The 19,826-nt window shown below is 37.8% G+C and overlaps 1 protein-coding gene across 1 annotated transcript; it reads left to right on the top strand.

Annotated features, from left to right (window-relative positions):
• Positions 1 to 1,347: 1,347 nt before the first annotated feature.
• LOC147762144 (uncharacterized) lies at positions 1,348 to 3,780 on the top strand. The gene is made up of 4 exons (XM_087010668.1): positions 1,348 to 1,480; positions 1,833 to 1,927; positions 2,200 to 2,303; positions 3,676 to 3,780. Exons 1-4 carry the CDS (start codon positions 1,449 to 1,451, stop codon positions 3,778 to 3,780), a joined length of 336 nt encoding a protein of 111 aa, XP_086866794.1. The 5' UTR covers positions 1,348 to 1,448.
• The last annotated feature ends 16,046 nt before the right edge of the window (positions 3,781 to 19,826 follow it).

Consider the following 19,826-nt stretch of genomic DNA (forward strand, 5'->3'; position numbering starts at 1 on the left):
GTTTGGAAACTGGTGAGTTGGAGCAGGGACATAATCCAACAGCTGGATGTTGGCCACCGACTTTACTTCCCAGCTGTTCTAACAGCGAAGTTGGCCTGCAATGTTAAAGTGATCAGTCTCCTACGAGAAAGGGGCCTAAAAAACAGCAGCTCACAAATACAAAAGAAGCTTCGTTACAACATACAGACGCCTGGCTCAGAAAGATAGTCCAGTATGGGTCGGACTGCGACGCCTTTCACAAAGCTTCCCAGATAGGTCTCATTGCCCCCCCCAGTATTTGTTCAGCCTCTGCCCAGAGAGCATGTTCCCCAACCAAGATGGCTGATGCATGCATATGCCATTGATGTCATGGACTGGCTTCCTGAACTGAAAGCAGTGCTGACAAGTCAGTTTGGAAATATTTTAAAGCTTGATTCAACTAAAAAGGTTGTCAAGAAACTAGCTGGTGCGGCAGCCAAGACCGCTAATAGCCTATATGTGGTGCACAAATGTAGGAAATGAGCACAGTCAAGTCCTGAACTTTGTAATGACTGCAGGTGAGGGCCACGACTTGACCAAAATGGTGCAGAGGCTGGTTGCTAGGTACAGGGATGCAGGAGAACACCCTCCAACTTTGGTATATGTGGATAGAGACTGTTGTAGTAAAACATACCTGAAGAAGATTTTTCACGGTTGGGAAGATACAGTCATCAGGTTGGACATCTGGCATTTTATGAGGCGCCTATCTACTGGCTGCACCACTGATTCCCACCCTCTATACGATGTCTTCATATCCACCCTCAGCAAGTACATCTTCACCTGAGACAGAGACAACCTCCAGCTCTTACTTGATGCCAAGGCAAATGAACTGCATCCATCGACTGACAGAGATAAAAATATGAAACGACTGACTTGGAAAGAGCTTGCTTTGCATTGCAGATGTACCACCAGGGGTGAGAAAGAAACATTAAATCTAATTAACCAGCTGCTGGCAGCCTTCAGTGATCCTGCAGGACGGGACACACTTGGTTAAACACAGAAAAAATTACGGAAATGTGGGAAAGCCAAAAGAAACACGTGAAATGTCTCATGTGCAAGAACAGGTACAAGAACAGTCTAGTCTCTTGGTAAGAATAGATATTTTTCATTTTTTCCAGTTCCTTACAGTTACAGTTACACTTTCAACACTCAAATATGAAGATTTTTTCCCTTTTTATTAGTTCATGCAATATGGATCAGCGTGACATATGTATGTCTCTGTCCATCTTGTGACTGTGGGCATTTCATATATAACATCAGTACCTAAAATTACCAAAAAGAAAGCGTGTTTTGCTGTTTGATGCCTGTATATTTGCAAGTTTTGCCACACAATAATATAATTACAAAAACTAGTTATTATTTTTATAATAATGACATTTATTTTTTCCATTTGATAGAAAGCCACAGTTGCTGAGATAGGAGGTATCAACATGTGTGATCACACTAAAAAGGCCATGCAAAGGTAGGACAAATACTAATATATATGCATTTACTTAATTTTTTCCTGTGTTTAATGTGTAAAATACATATCTGAAACCTAGAACTCAGGTATAAGTTATGATCAAACCTTTATGGAATGATAACTAATACTTTTACACTTGACACATTTCTGTCCATGTTAGTAAATTAATTACATTACAAAGTCGAACCTACATGTGTATAGCTACGTTATACTGGTTTGTTTGGCAGTATAAACCTTTTTATCAGAATTTTAAAAATAAGTGCAGGTTATTATTCCAATTTTTTGGACTTTTCTTGATCAAACCAAGACATTTTATTCAATATATCCTTTATTTTATAAATATTATTTGTAGGTGTATGACCAACAGAGTCATGGCTGGGATGAATTTTTCAGGGAAGAAAAATAAATTTCCGTTTGGGCACAGCAACTTCTTTAAGGTGATCAAAGGTAATTAAATTAATGTTGCATTGTGTTTTACATTTACTGCTGTAATTTGTGCCTGATTTGATTTTTGTAATAAACTTATCAGCTATCTATCAGCTCCAGTTTGGGCAGCTAAGCCTAAAAAAATAGTTCTTACATTTTGCACCCTAGTTGGAATTTAACACCCAATCTTAACCTCATTCTTAGAATATCCCTCAATGAACTATGATAGGCACGCCTGCCAGCGTACGTTCGATACATATATGCTTACATTTCTACTTCACTTTTTTTTCCAGATGTCATGATGTCAAGATATAGCTGTACAGAGAAGGAAGTCACCGACAGCATCGTTAACTATCTAAAATGGGAACCAGAAAGAAAAGATGGGAGGTGGAAGAAAGTAACAATTAGGAACTTGAACTATTATTATGGCCTTGTGCTGGACATTGCTACAATACTTACAGTTATATCTCTGAACTGTGGAGTTATCAGATTGCACTCATATCTGTCGTGTGTATATGAACCTCATCTTCTACGTCTTGTTGCACAAAAATTGACAAAGATTTATCAAAGCAACCACGACAGCCATTTCTGGCTCTCTAACTTAACTGCACATGCGTCAAGGTGTATGAATCTTCTTGATTCAACGTTGACTTTTCAATGTTGATTCAACGTTGACTTTTCAACGTTGACACAAATTTCCATTTTCAAATATAAATTCAACGTTGATTCAACGTTGTGTGCCTGCTGGGTCATGGTTTGTAAAAAGAGATTAAACATTTCAATTGTTTTCAGTTTACCATACCAAATGCTGTGTAATTTCAAATAGCATAGAATTTTGGTTCATTATTGTGAAGGTTTTATATGTAGTTTCATTACAGACTGAAGTTTACACCTGAAATGAAGTTGCAATTTCACAGCCAGCTGTTTCTTTTTTTATTGGCCATTTTTTTGTGTCACATACGTAACTGCCAGAAGTAATTTAATTTGAATACGTTCCAGGAAATGCACACATTTTTTATCTTTACTGAGAGTGTAACCTATTTATTTGACATACAATAAATGATATAAGTTTATTTAATGTTTTTTTTTGTCTTATCAAAATATGATTTTATGCCCGCGACTAACATTACATTTAATAAGCTACAAAAGTAGTAGAAATGTACTCTTTTCTATTGTTAAAAGACATAAAAAGGTGTTAAAAAGGTGTACAAAATTTAGCCATTTTCATACATTTTATATATCGAAATACCACATGTTCGTAGAAAAAAGGGTATCTAAAAGTTGATTTTGTGACACGAAAAAGGTAAGGGAAATGGGCCATTCATATGCCTTTCAACATGCAAAAGTCTTAAGAATGTTGATCTTTATAATGCTTTTTTACAACCCCACAAATGAAATTTGTGCAAAATTGTTGGTAAATAATAACTTTTGCTGACTTGTCGCATCATAATTTTTAGGATGATGAGTCTTATTGAATATTTGATATATAATTTTTATCCCTAAAGCCATAACATTTAATACAGGCAACAATTTGCTACATTGTTATTATTATTAAAACAATTAGGATAGAGGGGTTATATATTAAAAGCGGCCTTGTTTGGCCAAATCACAAACAATCAATACTCCTTGTTGCCTTCTTTCTTGCTATGAATGAGACCATAAAAGTTTGTGGTACACTGAGATGGAGGAGACATAAAGAACATGTGTATGGCTCTCTAACTCCAAGAATGACACAGGGATATGAACATAAAGAAATACCACAATTACAGGTCCTTGAACCAGATGGAACCCTCATGGACACAAAAAAATTTAAGAAGGACCTAGAAAAGTGTAAAATGGAACTGACCCAGGATAACACACAGATTTTTAGATAATGGGATAATTTTTTAAATCAAGAGAAGACTACAAGTCTTCATTTCCTCTACCTCCCACAAATACCTGGCCACTGTTAGATCTACATGTAAGTTATCATATACACCATTGAATTTCATAAATAAGCATTGGTCATTTAACAGATTTTTACCATCTTCATTTGCCTAAAGACCCATGTATATGTAAGGTTTGCTGTGTTTGTTGTGTTAGCTATGATTGCGTTCGGTGTGTATCGTGTATGTTCGTATGTGTACGTGGAGGTCAAGGGTTGAAAGACCGCGCCCCATAAAATTTGATTTCCACCTGAGAGTCGGACGGAGATGCAGGTTGAATAACTGAAATAGGTATTCCAGTGAGCTTGCAGGTAAGTTTAACTATATTTAATAAAGGACCAATCCATAGTTTAAATTCATACATTTCTAAATTAATATATTTATTTTTTATGGTGTGTTTGGCATTGTTATATTTTTATTTCTTTGTTCTGTCTTTCTTGTCTTTCGTCAGTGTAAATTTTGTATATGTAATTGTTTAAAATTAATTTGTTTTTATTGCTCTTGCAGATATTTGGAGATATTTGGAGATATTTGCAGATATTTGTACAATAACAATAAAGAAACATCAACCCGAGCTATCGGTCTGTTACATATATGAAAGAAAACAACTACCCAATATGACATTATAAGTAAATGTGGTGGAGAATATTTGTATTTTGGGATTGTTCACAGCATTTGCCATCAAATCCAAGACATTCAGCACATATCTGACAATTTTGTTCTTAGCCTCCAGATAAATGTAGATGGGCTACCTCTGTTTAAGAGTACTAGTCACAATTTCTGGCCTATAATGGGGAGAATTGTAAATATTCCTAACCAATACAGTAAGCCTTTTATCATTGCATTATATTTAGGCACAGCAAAGCCCATTGATATCAATGAATATTTTCATGATTTTATTGATAAATTTAAACAAATCCAGGGAGGTTTCCCCTGTCATGGGAAACGTTTATTTATTGCTATCTATTCATTCATTTGTGATACACCTGGACTTGCATCTTCCAAATTCCTGTCATGGAGCTGATGGTGCGCTGAGTGAAGAGATGCTTTCTCCACAGAGACAAGCTGGTGGTCAGAATTGTAGTCTATTTGCCATTGCAACAGCTGTGTGTTTAGCTATAACAAGGTTGACCTGTATAACATTGTTTTCAGTTAAGAGCAGATGAGAAGACACTTGTATGAGAGTTTTTGTAGAGGGAAACTGGTAATGTTTCCATGTGAGGTTAAGACCCAATCAGTAAAGGTGACATATATTACTATATCAAAAGAGTAGTTTTACAATTATTACATGGTTTTAAAATAAAAAAAATACAGGTGGACCTCTAAACATCTAATCTAATATTTTGGCAATTATTCTAAGACAAATGTGACATTAATGTTGAAAAAGATGTCCTAACTGACCCTGCTGTAGAAACCCATCACTGGCACTGGACATAGAGAAAATTCTAAATGACAATATCCCTGGGTCTAGTGGACAGCCAGGCCCTGTACCCCCCCCCCCCCCCCCCCCCCCCCCCCCAACCAGACCATTGTCCAGTTTGGAATAGACTTGCATCTTGCAAGACTATACAGAAGAGATATGCTGGCTTTGGATGATGAGGAACACAATACTAATGCAAACAGATACCAAGCCTACAGGCTATTCACGCTATGGGCACATGGTCGTTTGCATTGGGAGCTGGCAATAGACCCGTAATTCCATCTTGCTCTGTGTGGGCAATAAGAGACAAGTTCCCAGATCCATATGGACAATATCGGGGGTAAACAGTAGAATTACAGCTGAAGTTTCAAGTCAATGAAATGGAGAGATGACTGTACTGGTTAAAAATCCTAGATATGCAGCGCCTTGCATTTGATGTAGCAGAAAATGCACAGGTCGCCCATTCATTCAACAGAGAGTTATGGATGGCAGGGTAAGACTGGGTGCAAGGGTTTCTCTCTCCTCACGGCTGTAGCATTCGTCAGTCTCTGTGTTAATATGGACAGAAGTTGGAAGTTAGTTTCGAGAGAGAGCTTTACTGTTTGATCATAAGTTTAGCTCTTTATTCTGTCCATGTTTGACATTTTCCTGTCTTTTCAAGGCATAGAATTAGAAAGTAGAATTGTGAAAGAAACGGAATAAGATTAAGTTCCAGCTGAGTGAAGCCATGACAATCAAAGGGGAAGATGGTTCAGTTTAGTTACAAGCCAAACACGTGGTTTTTACCACTGAAGAAGCTTTCCAGCAGTACAAAGAATTATTTCCTGATGATAAAATTGGCCTCACATTGTTTCAAGCTTTAGTTCCCCCAAATCTTAAAAAAATCTCTGAAACAGGCCATCACATGGTTCCAATACTTTACTTACATGACGTCCAAACCAGATTATTATCGATGGCTGGGGAAATTGAAAAAAATCAATCTGTTCTCAACATAGCATCTTTTGACCATGTCAAATTTAATTTTTAGTTTACAGACCCTTTTGCTTGGAATGTAATTATTTTTTATGTGTTACTAATAATGAATTTTATGAGTTAAAGAAGGAAATGTCAGATATGGCCTTGTGGTTAGAATGTCTGCCTCCGGAGTGGGAGGACATGGGTTCAACCCTGTCTGGGCACATTCTGTCTGGTTGTCAGCGACGGTTTATCCTACCCCCTCCTGTTTTTTAACTGTTCTAAAGAGGAGCAGTTTGCCACCAGCTGCACATACATAAGCTGGGCAATTTTTACTGTCCAGCCTACTCTTCCACAGTACCATCCACGGTTCATGACCCAACAGCAGCGGCACGATCTACCATTCCTAAACATGATTTACGAGTCACAGTTCAACGACACAGCAGCAGCGGCACCATATACCTTTCCTCAGCTCAGCAGTACCTCGTCTCAGCAGCCCACAGCTCAGCGACTGACAGCAGCGGCACGATTTACCATTCCTCGATACGATATACTGGCCACGGTTCAACAACCCAGCAGCAGTGGCACGATCTACCGTTCCTTGGCTCAGCATCAGTGCACGATTTACCTGCCAATGCTCAGCGACCCGACAACATTTGATATATTTTAATCTTCTAATTCTATCCTCCACTTAATAACTTCATTTATAAACATTGGTAATTGAATCATTACGGACAGCATATTGAAGAGAATTGGAAACATTAAATTTTTGTTTAGTTAATGGAAAAAATTAGTTATCTTATTGATTTTCAGAGTCAACAATATAGGTCTTTGGAGAAAAGATGTGAAAGATATTAGGAAGAAGTGGTCGGATTTTTCGAGCTGCACCAAAAAGAAGGACACGGAAAGAAGGAAGATTCAAAAGACTGATGGTGGTGGGGTCTATCAAATAATGTTGACTCCCCGGCAAAAAGTTAATATGGAAGACATAAAGAAAATAGGCAAACATAAGGTATTTTTCCAGAGGAACCCAAAAAGTGTGCTGTCAAAGATAAAACAACCAACCCTGCCTTTTTTCACCCCAGATGAGCAAAACATGCACCTTGATTTATAAAGGCAAGTGTCACTTTTCATAGATCACCCCCTGCCCCTGTGGTCAGGTTTTATGCAGGTACTTCACCCTAAAACAAACATAGGCGTCGGTGCTCCTCTTTTTCTCCCCATGATTGACCTGAAGCCTTCTAGCCCTACCTGTGTACGGTCTACTTAGGAGTATCTGTGTGACATTGCAGAGAGGCATGAAAAAAGGGGGGAAATTTTTTGGGCTATATTGAGAAGTAGTTACAGTAACTTGGGTTAAACAATGAATAAACTATGAAACTATTAAAAACATAAACGCCCTCTACAGATCTTATCACTGCTATTTTACACCATACACAATTCCTACTCTCAGACTATCCAACCTCTGAACCAATGAAACCTCAGGCAAGTGAACCTTTAGACTAGCAAACCTTTGGAACAGCTGGTCATTTGCATTATCAAACTATCAGACCAATGAACCTTCTGACTATTGAACCTTTTAAACCATTGGATCTTGGCATCATCAAACGATCAGACCAATGAACCTTCTGACTATTGAATCTTTTGAACCATTGGATCTTGGCATCATCAAACTATCAGACCAATGAACCTTCTGACTATTGAACCTTTTGAACCATTGGAACTTGGCAGGGTTCTCCCCAGGCCTTTATAGCGTATCAGCACCGGTACGCATCTTTTTTTGCCGATACGCTCCTTTTTTTGCCGATACGCTTCTTTGAACTCCGATACCCTTGAAGAGTTGTGTGTGCCCAACGCCTTTATTCCTGACAGTCGTGACGCAAACGACTTGTGTAGGCCCTACGTACTTGAATCTCTTGTGTGCACGTTAGGTTGTTTATTTTTATTCTGCCTGGCGCAGTAATACAAGTATTAACATCTCGTGTTGAGGGCGCGGGGCCTGCGCACTGACAAGTTTTGAATATCAACATCCGCTATTTTCCCGCAAAATTTGGTCATGCACGTGGGTTATGTCGTAACGATTTCATGAGACGCAATCTTGATTACTCGCGAAATCAGGTCAGCTTCAGTCACGTGTACAGTATATGGCGATTTCATCGGATGTTTCTCTTCACGGTTTGATGGTGGATCGAAATGCCACTCCCAAAACGTGTGCACTCGCACAATATTACAGACTTCTTTCACGCAGTTCAAAGATGTGAAAAACAAGCACACGTGGAGCGCACATTTACTGACATCGTTGACACTGCTGTGTCGGATAATATCACGGCTGTAACAGTAACAGAAGGCAACAGAAAATTGAAAAAGGATCCGAAAAGAAGAAAAACGGGCGTCGACCCCACATGGCTTACTACGTATGCATGGCTGCAGGTGACTGCTGACGAGAAGGGTGAGTTTTTATCATGTTAAAATGTCTTAAACAATTGAATATCAGTATAACCTTAGTCTACTCTAGCATATACCCTAGCACGAAAATTCATGCGTTAGCACTCGTATTGACGATTCTGATATGTACTGGCTGTGCTAGTATCATTGGTTTTAGATTTTAATTAGGCTAAATTATAACGTAAGATAAATGTCATGGGCATTTTTGTCAGTGAGGGCAGTTTTCCCATTTTAGTATTGGTCATGCACAGAGCTGCAGTTTTTTATGTATTTCAATTTTGTATGCAAATAAATATTTCTTGAAATGATTGTTTTGCATGTAATTGCACCCTTTTTGCATGAAATAATAAAAAATTTTCTTTCGGAGGGCACGTCCTCAGCCCCCCCCTCCCCCCCCCCCCCCCCTCGGTACTCTCGCGTAAAAAAACATAAGGGCTATTTTCAAATCCTGGGGAGAACCCTGCTGTGTGTTCAAAATATTCATGCAAATTTTATGTAGAACCAAGTGGCCGTAGACAATTGAAGTCTGGAAGCTTGCCCACTAAGTTTATGCCTCAAAAGACGGTTGAAACTCCAAAACCACCACCTCGATCTAAAATCTGTGGAAAATGCAGTCATAGAGTGCAACTCGCACAAGTCTGGTGGTCACAAGTTCATAACACGGAGGGCAATACAAATCTCGCGGGAGTTGGCATTCTACTTTCTCCACTTCTATGATGTAATCAAGGACTTGAAGAAGAACATGACAGCAGAAGAGTTCCAAGTCCACTGGTCACCTACAAAAAGGCATACCTGATGTACTAAAACGTAAAGGGGGAGTCTCTAGCTATTTTAATAATATCTTTAAAATGATTCTAGATATTTTGTGCATATTTACAGAACTGTTTTTTTTTTTACAACGCCAATTTGCATTTAGAAGCTTATGAGATCTAACGCCTTACGAGCACATTAACGTATATGTCACAAATTGCCTAAATACTGTCTTTTGGAAGATTCTCTCAAAAAACATCTGAAATGTTAAGGCATTTGTAGAAATGCCAAGGGCTTTCTTTTTTGGACTATTAAAATTGTTTATGTACCTGCACTTGAAATACCCCACCTAAGTGTATTGATTCAAGTTGTACATAATCACTTAACAAATTTTATAGACTGAAAGTTCTTATAAATCCCCCTCTTTTTCGTTCGTTTTAACAGGTCTGCTTGTGTCATCCAGCACTGTACGGAGATTTAGAAAGAAGGTTGGCTGGGTGAAAAGTGGGAAAGGCTACTGTCAACTTGTAAGGTTGATCAACTGTCAGAAAAGAGAAAACTGGTGCTGGGAGGCCCTGGAAGTGGAAGACAAATTTGAGGACGTTGTGTTTTTTTTGGTAAGCAACAATCCACAGATCTGCATTCAAAATACAACATATGTGTTGTTGATTAATATTATATAAATATTATGGAATGGTGCAATTTGTAAGATAAGTGTTATTTTAAAACGAATACCATAATTGTTCATATCTTTATATTGCAGACTGGAAGGTTTCAACCAAAAAGATCAGATGGCAGCAAAGAAGAGACTCTTCATTTGGACACTTAGAGTTTGATGGGATGCCCTTTATGACCTTAAGTGAACTTATCTTGGACTGTCGCCACGGGCATGACAGGAATAAAGCGCTTAAGGCGAAATTTGCTGCTGCTAAAGCTGAAAAGGTTGCTAAAATATATACGTTATAGGGCTTTAATTTTGTTAACATTGGTGTTAGAGCCTAGTCTTAAGGAATGAATTTTTTTGCATGGAAGGGAGGAGGGGGACAAAAGACAAAAGCCTACAAGTACTAAATTTTGTTTTTAGATAAACGATCAGGAGTCTGACTTTGTATTTTCAAAATGCCAGAACTTCCTAGTGTCTGTGAAGTTTAGTTGTCCCGCGCAGATATGCCTTTTGGAAATGGTTAAATTTCCAGAATACAAGGTAAAAAAATATAATTTAATATAATTTTTTCAAGTATGATGAAAATGATTTTCTTATCCCACATTTGTAATTTACAGTTCATGCAACAACTTCCGGTGATTAGACAAGAAATTATCTATTTCATGCTCGAATACTGTTGTCTTTATGTGAAGATTTATTACTCCATGTCCATACTCCTCCAAATTATTCCTTGCAGCATTTGCCTTGTTACTGATAGTACATACTGAACCTAAGATGTTAATTTCTCTTTCTGCTGTTTAATTTTTTTTCATATGAGATATATAACATGCTTTGTTTTTTAGGTAATTGAGTTATCTGGATATTATGATTAGCAACAGTGTTAAGAAGGTAACAATTATAAGAAAGTGCAATAAAATGACAACATTAAATGTCACTTGTGAAAAACGCCAAGTAGCTGAATATGCTTTAAAGAAAGAACTTTAAATTATTTTTAGCCATTAGCCCAAAGACAAAGAATAAAAATTGAGCCTGAAGAGAGAAGACATGTACCCTGACCACATGACCACATGACTCCTCAGTGGTTCAAAGGCAGTTTTCTGTGCAGAATGTTTTCACCTTCACAACACAGTGTCCACACTGTGCACTCCTACAAGATACAGTCCTTCAACTTATGAAATATGGAGATGGTGATGGGTTTGTAGAACAAACTGTTGAACAACTCAGGATTCATATCTCATTTTTTGGTAGCCTTTATTTCACATCATACGTACAGGTAAGACAAGTAACAGTGTACGGTGTATGATGTATGGTGAAACTAAAATTTAATGAAAAAAAAACACAATGAATAAAAATAAAAATGATAATACTAACAATGGAGTAGGCCTACAATTAATGGTGAAGGCACAATTTATGATTCTATAATGATTCTATAAAGTAAAGGCACAATTTATGATTCTATAATGAACAAATAAATATTTAAATAATAATAACTTACTCGAATTGCAGCCACATAAACTTGGGGATAATCCTGATGTTCACAAAAAAAAAAAAAAATGTATACATATACAATGGGCTTGCAAGAGGGTAAAGAGGACAATGCTGGTATGTGGCATGCTGCCTATAGAGCATACATTTTTTTTTAAATCTTTTTTTTTTCTAAATCTGTGTGTTTTGTATCAAGAAGTTTTGGAGTATCATGGAGAAGACAGAGTATCATTGAATGTGGTAACCAATTAGATGGAATATTTTTCAGACCATACTCATACTTTAATTGAATTCTTTTATTTTTTCAGAAAGCCAAAAGAAGGATGAAGGTGCTGCAGATCCTTTCAGCCCAAGGGTGGCAGACTGAGGTGATCCTGCCAGCCCAAGGGTGGCAGACTGAGGTGATCCTGTCAGCCCAAGGGTGGCAGACTGAGGTGATCCTGCCAGCCCAAGGGTGGCAGACTGAGGTGATCCTGTCAGCCCAAGGGTGGCAGACTGAGGTGATCCTGTCAGCCCAAGGGTGGCAGACTGAGGTGATCCTGTCAGCCCAAGGGTGGTAGACTGAGGTGATCCTGTCAGCCCAAGGGTGGCAGACTGAGGTGCAGCATGCACAAATCAAGAGTGCCATTGATATCAAGTACACATCTAGCGATGAAGAGTGTGATGAAGGATTCGTCACACACACCCCATCCTGGCAAAGTGACAAATTTGCCCAGGTTAAACGTACCTTAGGTTTTATTGAAAACAGCCCATACAAGAGCAGAAGGTTGCTGCAAAATAGGAAGATTGGAGCAACTCGCATCAAATCTGTCCCTGATTGTCCAAAGGGCAGGTGGCTGAAAAAGTTTTTGTAGAGCCCTGGTTGAAATACCCATCACCAGTAATAGGTGTATTATCCTCCATTATTTTTGAATCCCCTCGTCTAATTTAGTGAAACAAAACTCCACAGGGGCAACCAATTTTTGCGTAAAGCTCACGGGGCAGCTGTTCAGCAGAAGAGGAAATGACTGACCCTACCAAGAACGTGGAAGGCTCAAGCAGAGGGACCGACAAGCAGGGGCCTATGGACAAAGCTTGGGTAGAATTTATTCAGAAAGCAGTTTACCGGTTCTTTCCCAAACAACATAGACTGACCAGGAAAATTGTGACCACCATGAACACAGCTGATAAAAATTTGCGAGCTTGTAATAAAAATTAGTGTAAAGTTTCTGTTATAGTGACAAATAACGACGGTCTCGTGATCCAATTGGCAATTCTAGGCTGGTTATATCAGCTATGGGTTACTCTGTTGGGGGTGTACATTCACATGCTCTATACCCTGCTGGTGCTGGCAAGTCAAATGTTAATTTTTGTGTCTCTTACAAACCTGCTGGTCAGGGAAGTGAGGGGAAAACGGAAGTGACTGACAAAGCTGGTTGCTGGTGGAGGGAGAAGACGGGGACCACCTTTCGTTCTAGGGGCAATGGCTGAAGATACGCTTAACAGGAAGAGGGCGCTGAGAGTTCATTAATAGGGGGAGTAAACACCACTGAACAAAGATCGCAGACGAAAATGTCTTCCCCCAGAACAGAACCAAACGTGACCCAATTAAGTATAGTTTCATCCTTTGTTACTATAAATTAAAGCTGGCAATATCTAAGTTAAGGCAAAAATTGACATTGACGCTGAAGCTTCAGTTTTGTCATCAAAAATTTACAAAAAGTTGCAAAATCCTCCCAAAAAACTTGGTGATTGTCAAATGCAGTTAGCCAGTGAAAAATCAAAAATCCCTGGTTTTGTGGTGTCACCAATTTGTATGTGGCACCCATTTAAGATCAAATGTTACTGGGTCATGATATCCTACAATTTCCTGGGACAGTACTTGATTCAAAAGATCCAAGCTCTTGTTATTGATCACCATAAAGTCCCAATTCAATCCCAAACAGCAGGCAATAATCCCACCATTGCTCAGGTAAGTCTGAGTAGGGGTATCACGGTCCCTCCTAGATCTGTATCTCAGGTCTCTTGTAATATTAAAGCACGTGTAGAAAATTATTACATTGAATTGACAGAGGAAACTGTGTTGATCCCTCGTAGTATTCAGACTGCCTGTTCTAACCTGGTGATATGCACTGTCAATTCCATAGATTCTTTCAGAAAATTTAAAAGGGGACAGATTATTGCTAGAGCCATAGAATTTGATCAAATCTTATACGAGATACCCCAAGGTTCTGTTTCTGAAAATTCTACCACCAACCAGACCTGTGACGTGTGCTCTTCTGAGGCAAAGTTTGATCTAAGGGGTAAGTGTAATAACACCAGCATGAACTTGATACAGGTAATGCCAATTAAACAACACATGCACTATACACCTGCTTGTTTTGTCAATGAAGAAGAAGAACATCTAAATAAAATGTTAAAGGCTGGAGTTATTCAAGAATCCACATCTGATTGGGTGTCAGCTCCTGTTTTGATCAGAAAACGTGATGGTAGTGTACGGTGGTGTATTGATTATTGTGCACTAAACAATGTGACAGTGAAAGACACATTCCCTCTTCCCCTTATGGAAGATTGTCTCGACACTTTGGCAGGAAATACTTGGTTCTCTAAAATTGATGCCAACTCTGCTTGTTGGCAGGTTAAAAACAAAACTGCATTTGTGACAAAACATGGTCTATTTGAACATCCTAAAATGGGGTTTGGGCTCACAAATGCCCCTGCAACCTTTTCCAGGGTTGTCAATCTGTTAATGATGGGTCTCACTTGGAAGATAGTCCTGGATGATATTCTGGTCATGGAAAAGTCTTTTACTGATCATGTCACCAATCTGACAGAAAACCTTAGAGAGATTATGAAAATATGGGATAAAGGTCAAGGCAAGAAAATGTTTATTTTTTTCAGAAAGAAGTTAAATTTTTGGGGAGGGTGGTCTCCAACAATGAGTTGAGACAAGTAAACTATTGTCCTCACTCTCTGACATACAAGTGGTGTTTAATTCTGAATACTAAGTCCCGTATTATAATATTGCCCTATTGGAATGGTCCGTATGATAATCATATTTTTGGTTGGTTTTAATGCCATTTCATTTTGAATTGTCAGGTGGGAAGCACCAAAAAGGCAGCAAGGAAGAGAGTTTGTAGCTGAAATAAATACAGAGGTTTGCCGCTCCCTCAGCATAGAGAGGTCTGTGACAAGTGCCTATCATCCTCAGACCAATGGTCTGGATGAGAGGACAAATCAGACACTGAAGACTCGATTGAGCAAGCTCATTAATGAACACCAGAATGACTGGGATACTTATTTGGAGGATGTGGCAATCAGGACACAAAAGCAAGCATCCACAAAGTTCACCCCTTTTTTCTAATGTTTGTGAGGCACCCTAGGTCTCTGAGAGAGGTAATTCTAGATTTAAAATTTTAATGATTAAGTAGACAACATAAATTTTGGAACATTTTATTATTATTTTCTGACATCTCAGTAATAGGTTTGTTACATCACTGAAACTGTGTTTGAAAAGCAGTCTATGTGTAGCCAAAATGTGTAATAGATATGATATGCTTTGGTCTTGGCATTTATATCAAACCTATTTAATCTTTTAAATCATGCAGACCTCTTTTAGATTATTAGTTATTTCTATATATGCTTAAATGGCTGCACTACAAATATTTTATTTACCTATTTTTCATTCTTCTGATTATTTTACTTAACAGGCTGTCTGCTAGTCATGATACTGATCTTGTCTTTACCTTAAATGAAGTGGGAAGCATGAAACATTACTCCTGTGTTCACAAAAATAACATGATTAATTTTAAAGAGGTTTTCTAATTTCAATTGTGATTTCCATTTTTAGATGAATGCCAAAGATGGTGAAAGTATTGAAGCCATTTCTGTAAATGATGAAGTTCTAGAAGACATGGTCAACCACAGAGAGGCACTGCTAGATGTCACCAATAAAGTTGTAAGTACAAAGACACACATAATGCGCTTCATTAAGGGTTCTAGCATGTTACAGTTGTATCAAAATTTTCTTTGAATATGAAATACTTTACTTGTTTTATGACTGCCTGTTATATTTGTGTCTCTAATAAGCAACTGTGCATTCATTACTAGGACATAGTATTTTAATGTACAGACACAGTGTACGTAGCCATCACCTGCCTCTGTCATGGTGCACTTTTTTCATTGTTACTTCACTAACCTAAATACTGATATAGCTTTTTGCCTCAAAGTTATTAGTTAATTTGATGCCTGTATATGTGCCATCTTCACTGTCTATATTTTTCTTGTGTTTTTCTTAGGTACAAGAGAATGTGGAAAAGGCTCAAACAAAACAGAAGGAGAATTTTGCAAAGAGAAAGGCAAATGGCGTCAAATCCTTTGACCTTTCAGTTGGAGACATGGTCATGAAAAGGGCTATGAAAAACATTGGAAGGAAGGGAGGAAAAATGGAGCATCTGTGGACTGGGCCTTATCGGTATGTATTTCTGCCAGAACTTTTCTTTTAATGAGTTACTTGCTGCTCTTGATAACACGTGATTTCTGATTTCTAGTACTTCCACCATAATACATGTACATCTTAACACAACAAAACAATAATTCAATATCTCAGAAGTAGAGGGGAAGATGTCTCTTGTCCACAGCACAGTGGAGTCTGCACAGCCAATCTACGAGAAGACGACACCATTGGGGACAAGCTTAACCACTGATGGGGATCGACAGCCGAGCCCAGCTGCATGTGACAATGTTGGAATTTTTTGGGACACATGACACTTTACCAAAGCTCTGAAAAAACAAATAGAAAAAGCACCATTTTCTGGTCAAGTGTCTCCAGGAAAAACAAAATACACTAGAGACAAAATGCAAAAATGTTTTGCTCAGTGCATAGCAATATGCGCTGCTATTCTGAATTTGATGCTTGCTTTAGAGCAAATAAATAAATAAATAAATAAATAAATAAAGCAAATAAAGGGAACATTTAAGTCATAGTTAAGTCATGTTGTCGTCTGAGACAACGTCAGTCATTCCATGTTGTCATCTAATGACCGCGTCATTTAAGTCATAGTTAAGTTAGGTTGTCTTTTAGGGACAACGTCATGTTTCACCACATCAGTACACCCTAAGTCCAAGTCATCCTTGGCGAAGATGTCTTGAAATTCACCTAACAGTTTCTCCAATTCACGAGTCTGGTCTTCATCCAGGTACTTGGTGCTTCGATTTCAACAAAAAGAAGGGTGTGAGTCCAAAACTACAGCAAAAATGGACTGGACCATAAGAAGTGGTAGATCGAATTTCAGACCTAGTATACCGGATACAGCTTAGCCACAAGCATAAACCCAAAGTCGTGCACTACGATAATTTAAAGTTTTATCACTAACCCCAGAGTTCATGGTTTCAATCGACACTTGTAGAGTCTCGACTTAGAGACTTACCTGAGTCGTGCGACGTCATGTATTCTGGATTTTCCATTTTCTGTTGTTGTCTCTAATACACCCCCCTCCCTTACATACCAGCAAAGTTGTTGGGTCAGCTTTTCAGTACCTCTCTCAGTAACTTACTTCTCTCCTTTCCTAGACATGCCAGACTGTCTGTTCTGCAAACACGGACCGAAGCAACCGCAAGCGCCATGAAAAGAGCTGCCTTAACTGCTATTGCGGGTTGAAATTTGTTGACAACAGAGTGTTGGTGGAACACTACAAAAGAAAACATGCTCAGAAGAAGGAAGAGACGAACCCAGCAGGTCATACTATCCCAGAAGAACCTCCACTGCTAGTAGATGTTACACCTGTCGAGGAGGCATCCCTCATTCAGTCCCCTTCAACCAGCCCCAGGACATCTGAGAGAAAGCTAAAGGTAGGAACACCCCCTGACGAGTACCCAAGTTCCCTAGATGGTGAAGAAGACCAGCCAAACAGCAAAGTCCCCAGGAGAGCAGTAAAAGAGGGAGAAGTAGAGATGGATATGGTGGCTTTGTTCCAGAGAGTTAGGTGATTGCACGAACGAGAGACACGCTACCCTGATGGGAGGCGAGACATAGTTCGAAACTTTTATTTTTAATGAAGAAACTTTTATTTTTAATGAAGAAAAAGAAAACCAATAGAGAAAAAGATGAGAAGTTTTACGAATAAAAGGAAGAGAAAAGAAAACGATTAATAAAGTCTTGTTAAACTAAAAACGGGGTCTTATTTTGATTCAGGAGAATCAAATTTAAAAGGTTGGGGGTAGTGTATATATATATAACAAAGTCACAGTCAACCTGTCTATCTATAATAGCAGGTTACCAATAGGCCTAACTGTTAACTCCATCACATTTACAACAACTTATTCATCCCAGTGTTAGCTGACCTTGCAAGGAATTCAGTTTATTGGAATGTATTTCTGAATAAAAAGTTAAGAAAATTCACTAGTTAACTAAAGACACAAAACAACTGTCACTTTTACTTTAAAACCGTTTTGTCATTATTTTGATAAATTTAGTTACAGTATTGATAAACAAAGTATCACGTTTTCAATAATTAATATTTTAAATTACAATCTATAAATGCAAGGTTGTGTCATTGACCAAAATACAACGTTGAGTCAACGTGGCTGGATCAACATTGATTTTACCTTGAATTTAGGTAGATCAACGGCAATTCAATGTATCAACCTGTTTTCACATTGAACCAAAGCAACTATGCCTGCTGGGTACTCATTACTTCACATTGAACATGTCCACTGTATTTAATGTCACATTTCTATACAAACTAAATATCCTTTCATACAACTCTTGCAGTTTTTTCAAATTTCTAATAAAATTCCAACCTTAATTTCTTTCTCTTTCACAGATGGAGACCAAAGAAGTCATTGTAAAAAATGAGGCAACACCACTTAATCAAATGACGGTTACAGATGACACAGGCTCAATAACAGTCAATTTGTAGAGAACAGCCACTACATCCCCAGTTAAACCGGGAAGTCGTTTGTCAGTGGAGGGCAACCTCCACTTCAATACATATGAAAACCAACTGGTATGCCACGTCAATTCACCAGAAAATGTACAGGTAACCACACATTGAACATCTTTCCTCTTTAACTGTTTTTAAAATAATGCTAATAATTTGCTATACTGTTTTTCAAGAAATAATCAACATTATACAAGCATTACAGATTATTCTAATAATTGTCAATTACATTGTTCACTTTTAAAACCAAAGTCCACACACAGGTCACTAACATATACATATCATGCTTAATTCATAGAAAATCATTATTACTGAGACCACTAAAAACCATTATTAACTTACATATAATAGCTTTCTATGTTATGATTAAGAATATTTTTACTTATATCATTATTATTCCAGATTCAAGAAAGTGAAATAGAGAAAGCCATCAAGTTATTGGGGATCAGTCATGACCAGACAACTCAAGGCTTCCTTTTCTTTACTGAAGAAGAACAAGAATTACATATTTCTTTGGAAGAAGCAAGAAAAATATGGCCACACCCTTCAGAGGATGAAATCAGCACAACCCTACCAATGAATATTACATCATGTGCAATAACTGAAGGACAAATGACAGATGTAGCAACACAGGGTAATTGCTGAAATTTTTGACTCCCATCATGCCATACCATATACTATTAATACTATAATCAAAATTTATAACTTTCCTTATTTTAATAACTTAATATGAGACGCTAACTGAAACAACAATGTAATATGTGCATACATACACAGCTATTGATCCAGTCCTCTGCCTCCTTGGCAGTGCTGTGAAAAAAACTGTTAAAATATACATACAATCCTACATTTTTTCAAAATGTTCAAACTATGATCATGTACCGCCACATAATGATTTTAAAGCCTCACTCAGAGTTTTCCATTTTTTTATCTTCAATGTTCATTGATATGACACAAACATTATCTTAGCGTATAACAACTGACAGTACCTCTTGTTACTGTTATGCATTTAACTGTAACTTATATTAGCTTTTCATTAATTACACAGATATAAAACCTTCAGACATAAGCAAGCCCACCATACCAGAGCCAGGTACCTCTGTTTGAAATAGCATTATGGTAAGCTTGCTTTCTTTTCATTGTAATATAACTGCTGAATAACACTATATTGCTTCAACTCAAAATCAGCTCTAAGCAAATGAACAAACTGTCTTTTTGGTAAACTTTGCCACAAATTTTTACAGTTTAAAATTTATTACTTAAGCACATGATCAAATTTGACATGAAATACTTTCATGTGTCAATAATTTCTTATAATTTCTGTTCCTATAATAAAAATATTAACAACAAAATTTTC

Source organism: Lingula anatina, chromosome 4, assembly GCF_051362555.1.
Source record: "Lingula anatina isolate TDL-2025a chromosome 4, LinAna3.0, whole genome shotgun sequence".
In the NCBI taxonomy this organism is placed as follows: Eukaryota; Metazoa; Brachiopoda; class Lingulata; order Lingulida; family Lingulidae; genus Lingula; species Lingula anatina.

What these genes read in the sequence shown, in the direction of transcription:
- LOC147762144 (XM_087010668.1), top strand. Translation starts at nt 1,449, where the DNA reads ATGTGTGATCACACTAAAAAGGCCATGCAAAG. An exon ending in ACTAAAAAGGCCATGCAAAG is followed by an intron (nt 1,481 to 1,832) that starts GTAGGACAAATA and finishes TATTATTTGTAG; the next exon opens with GTGTATGACCAACAGAGTCA. An exon ending in CTTCTTTAAGGTGATCAAAG is followed by an intron (nt 1,928 to 2,199) that starts GTAATTAAATTA and finishes TTTTTTTTCCAG; the next exon opens with ATGTCATGATGTCAAGATAT.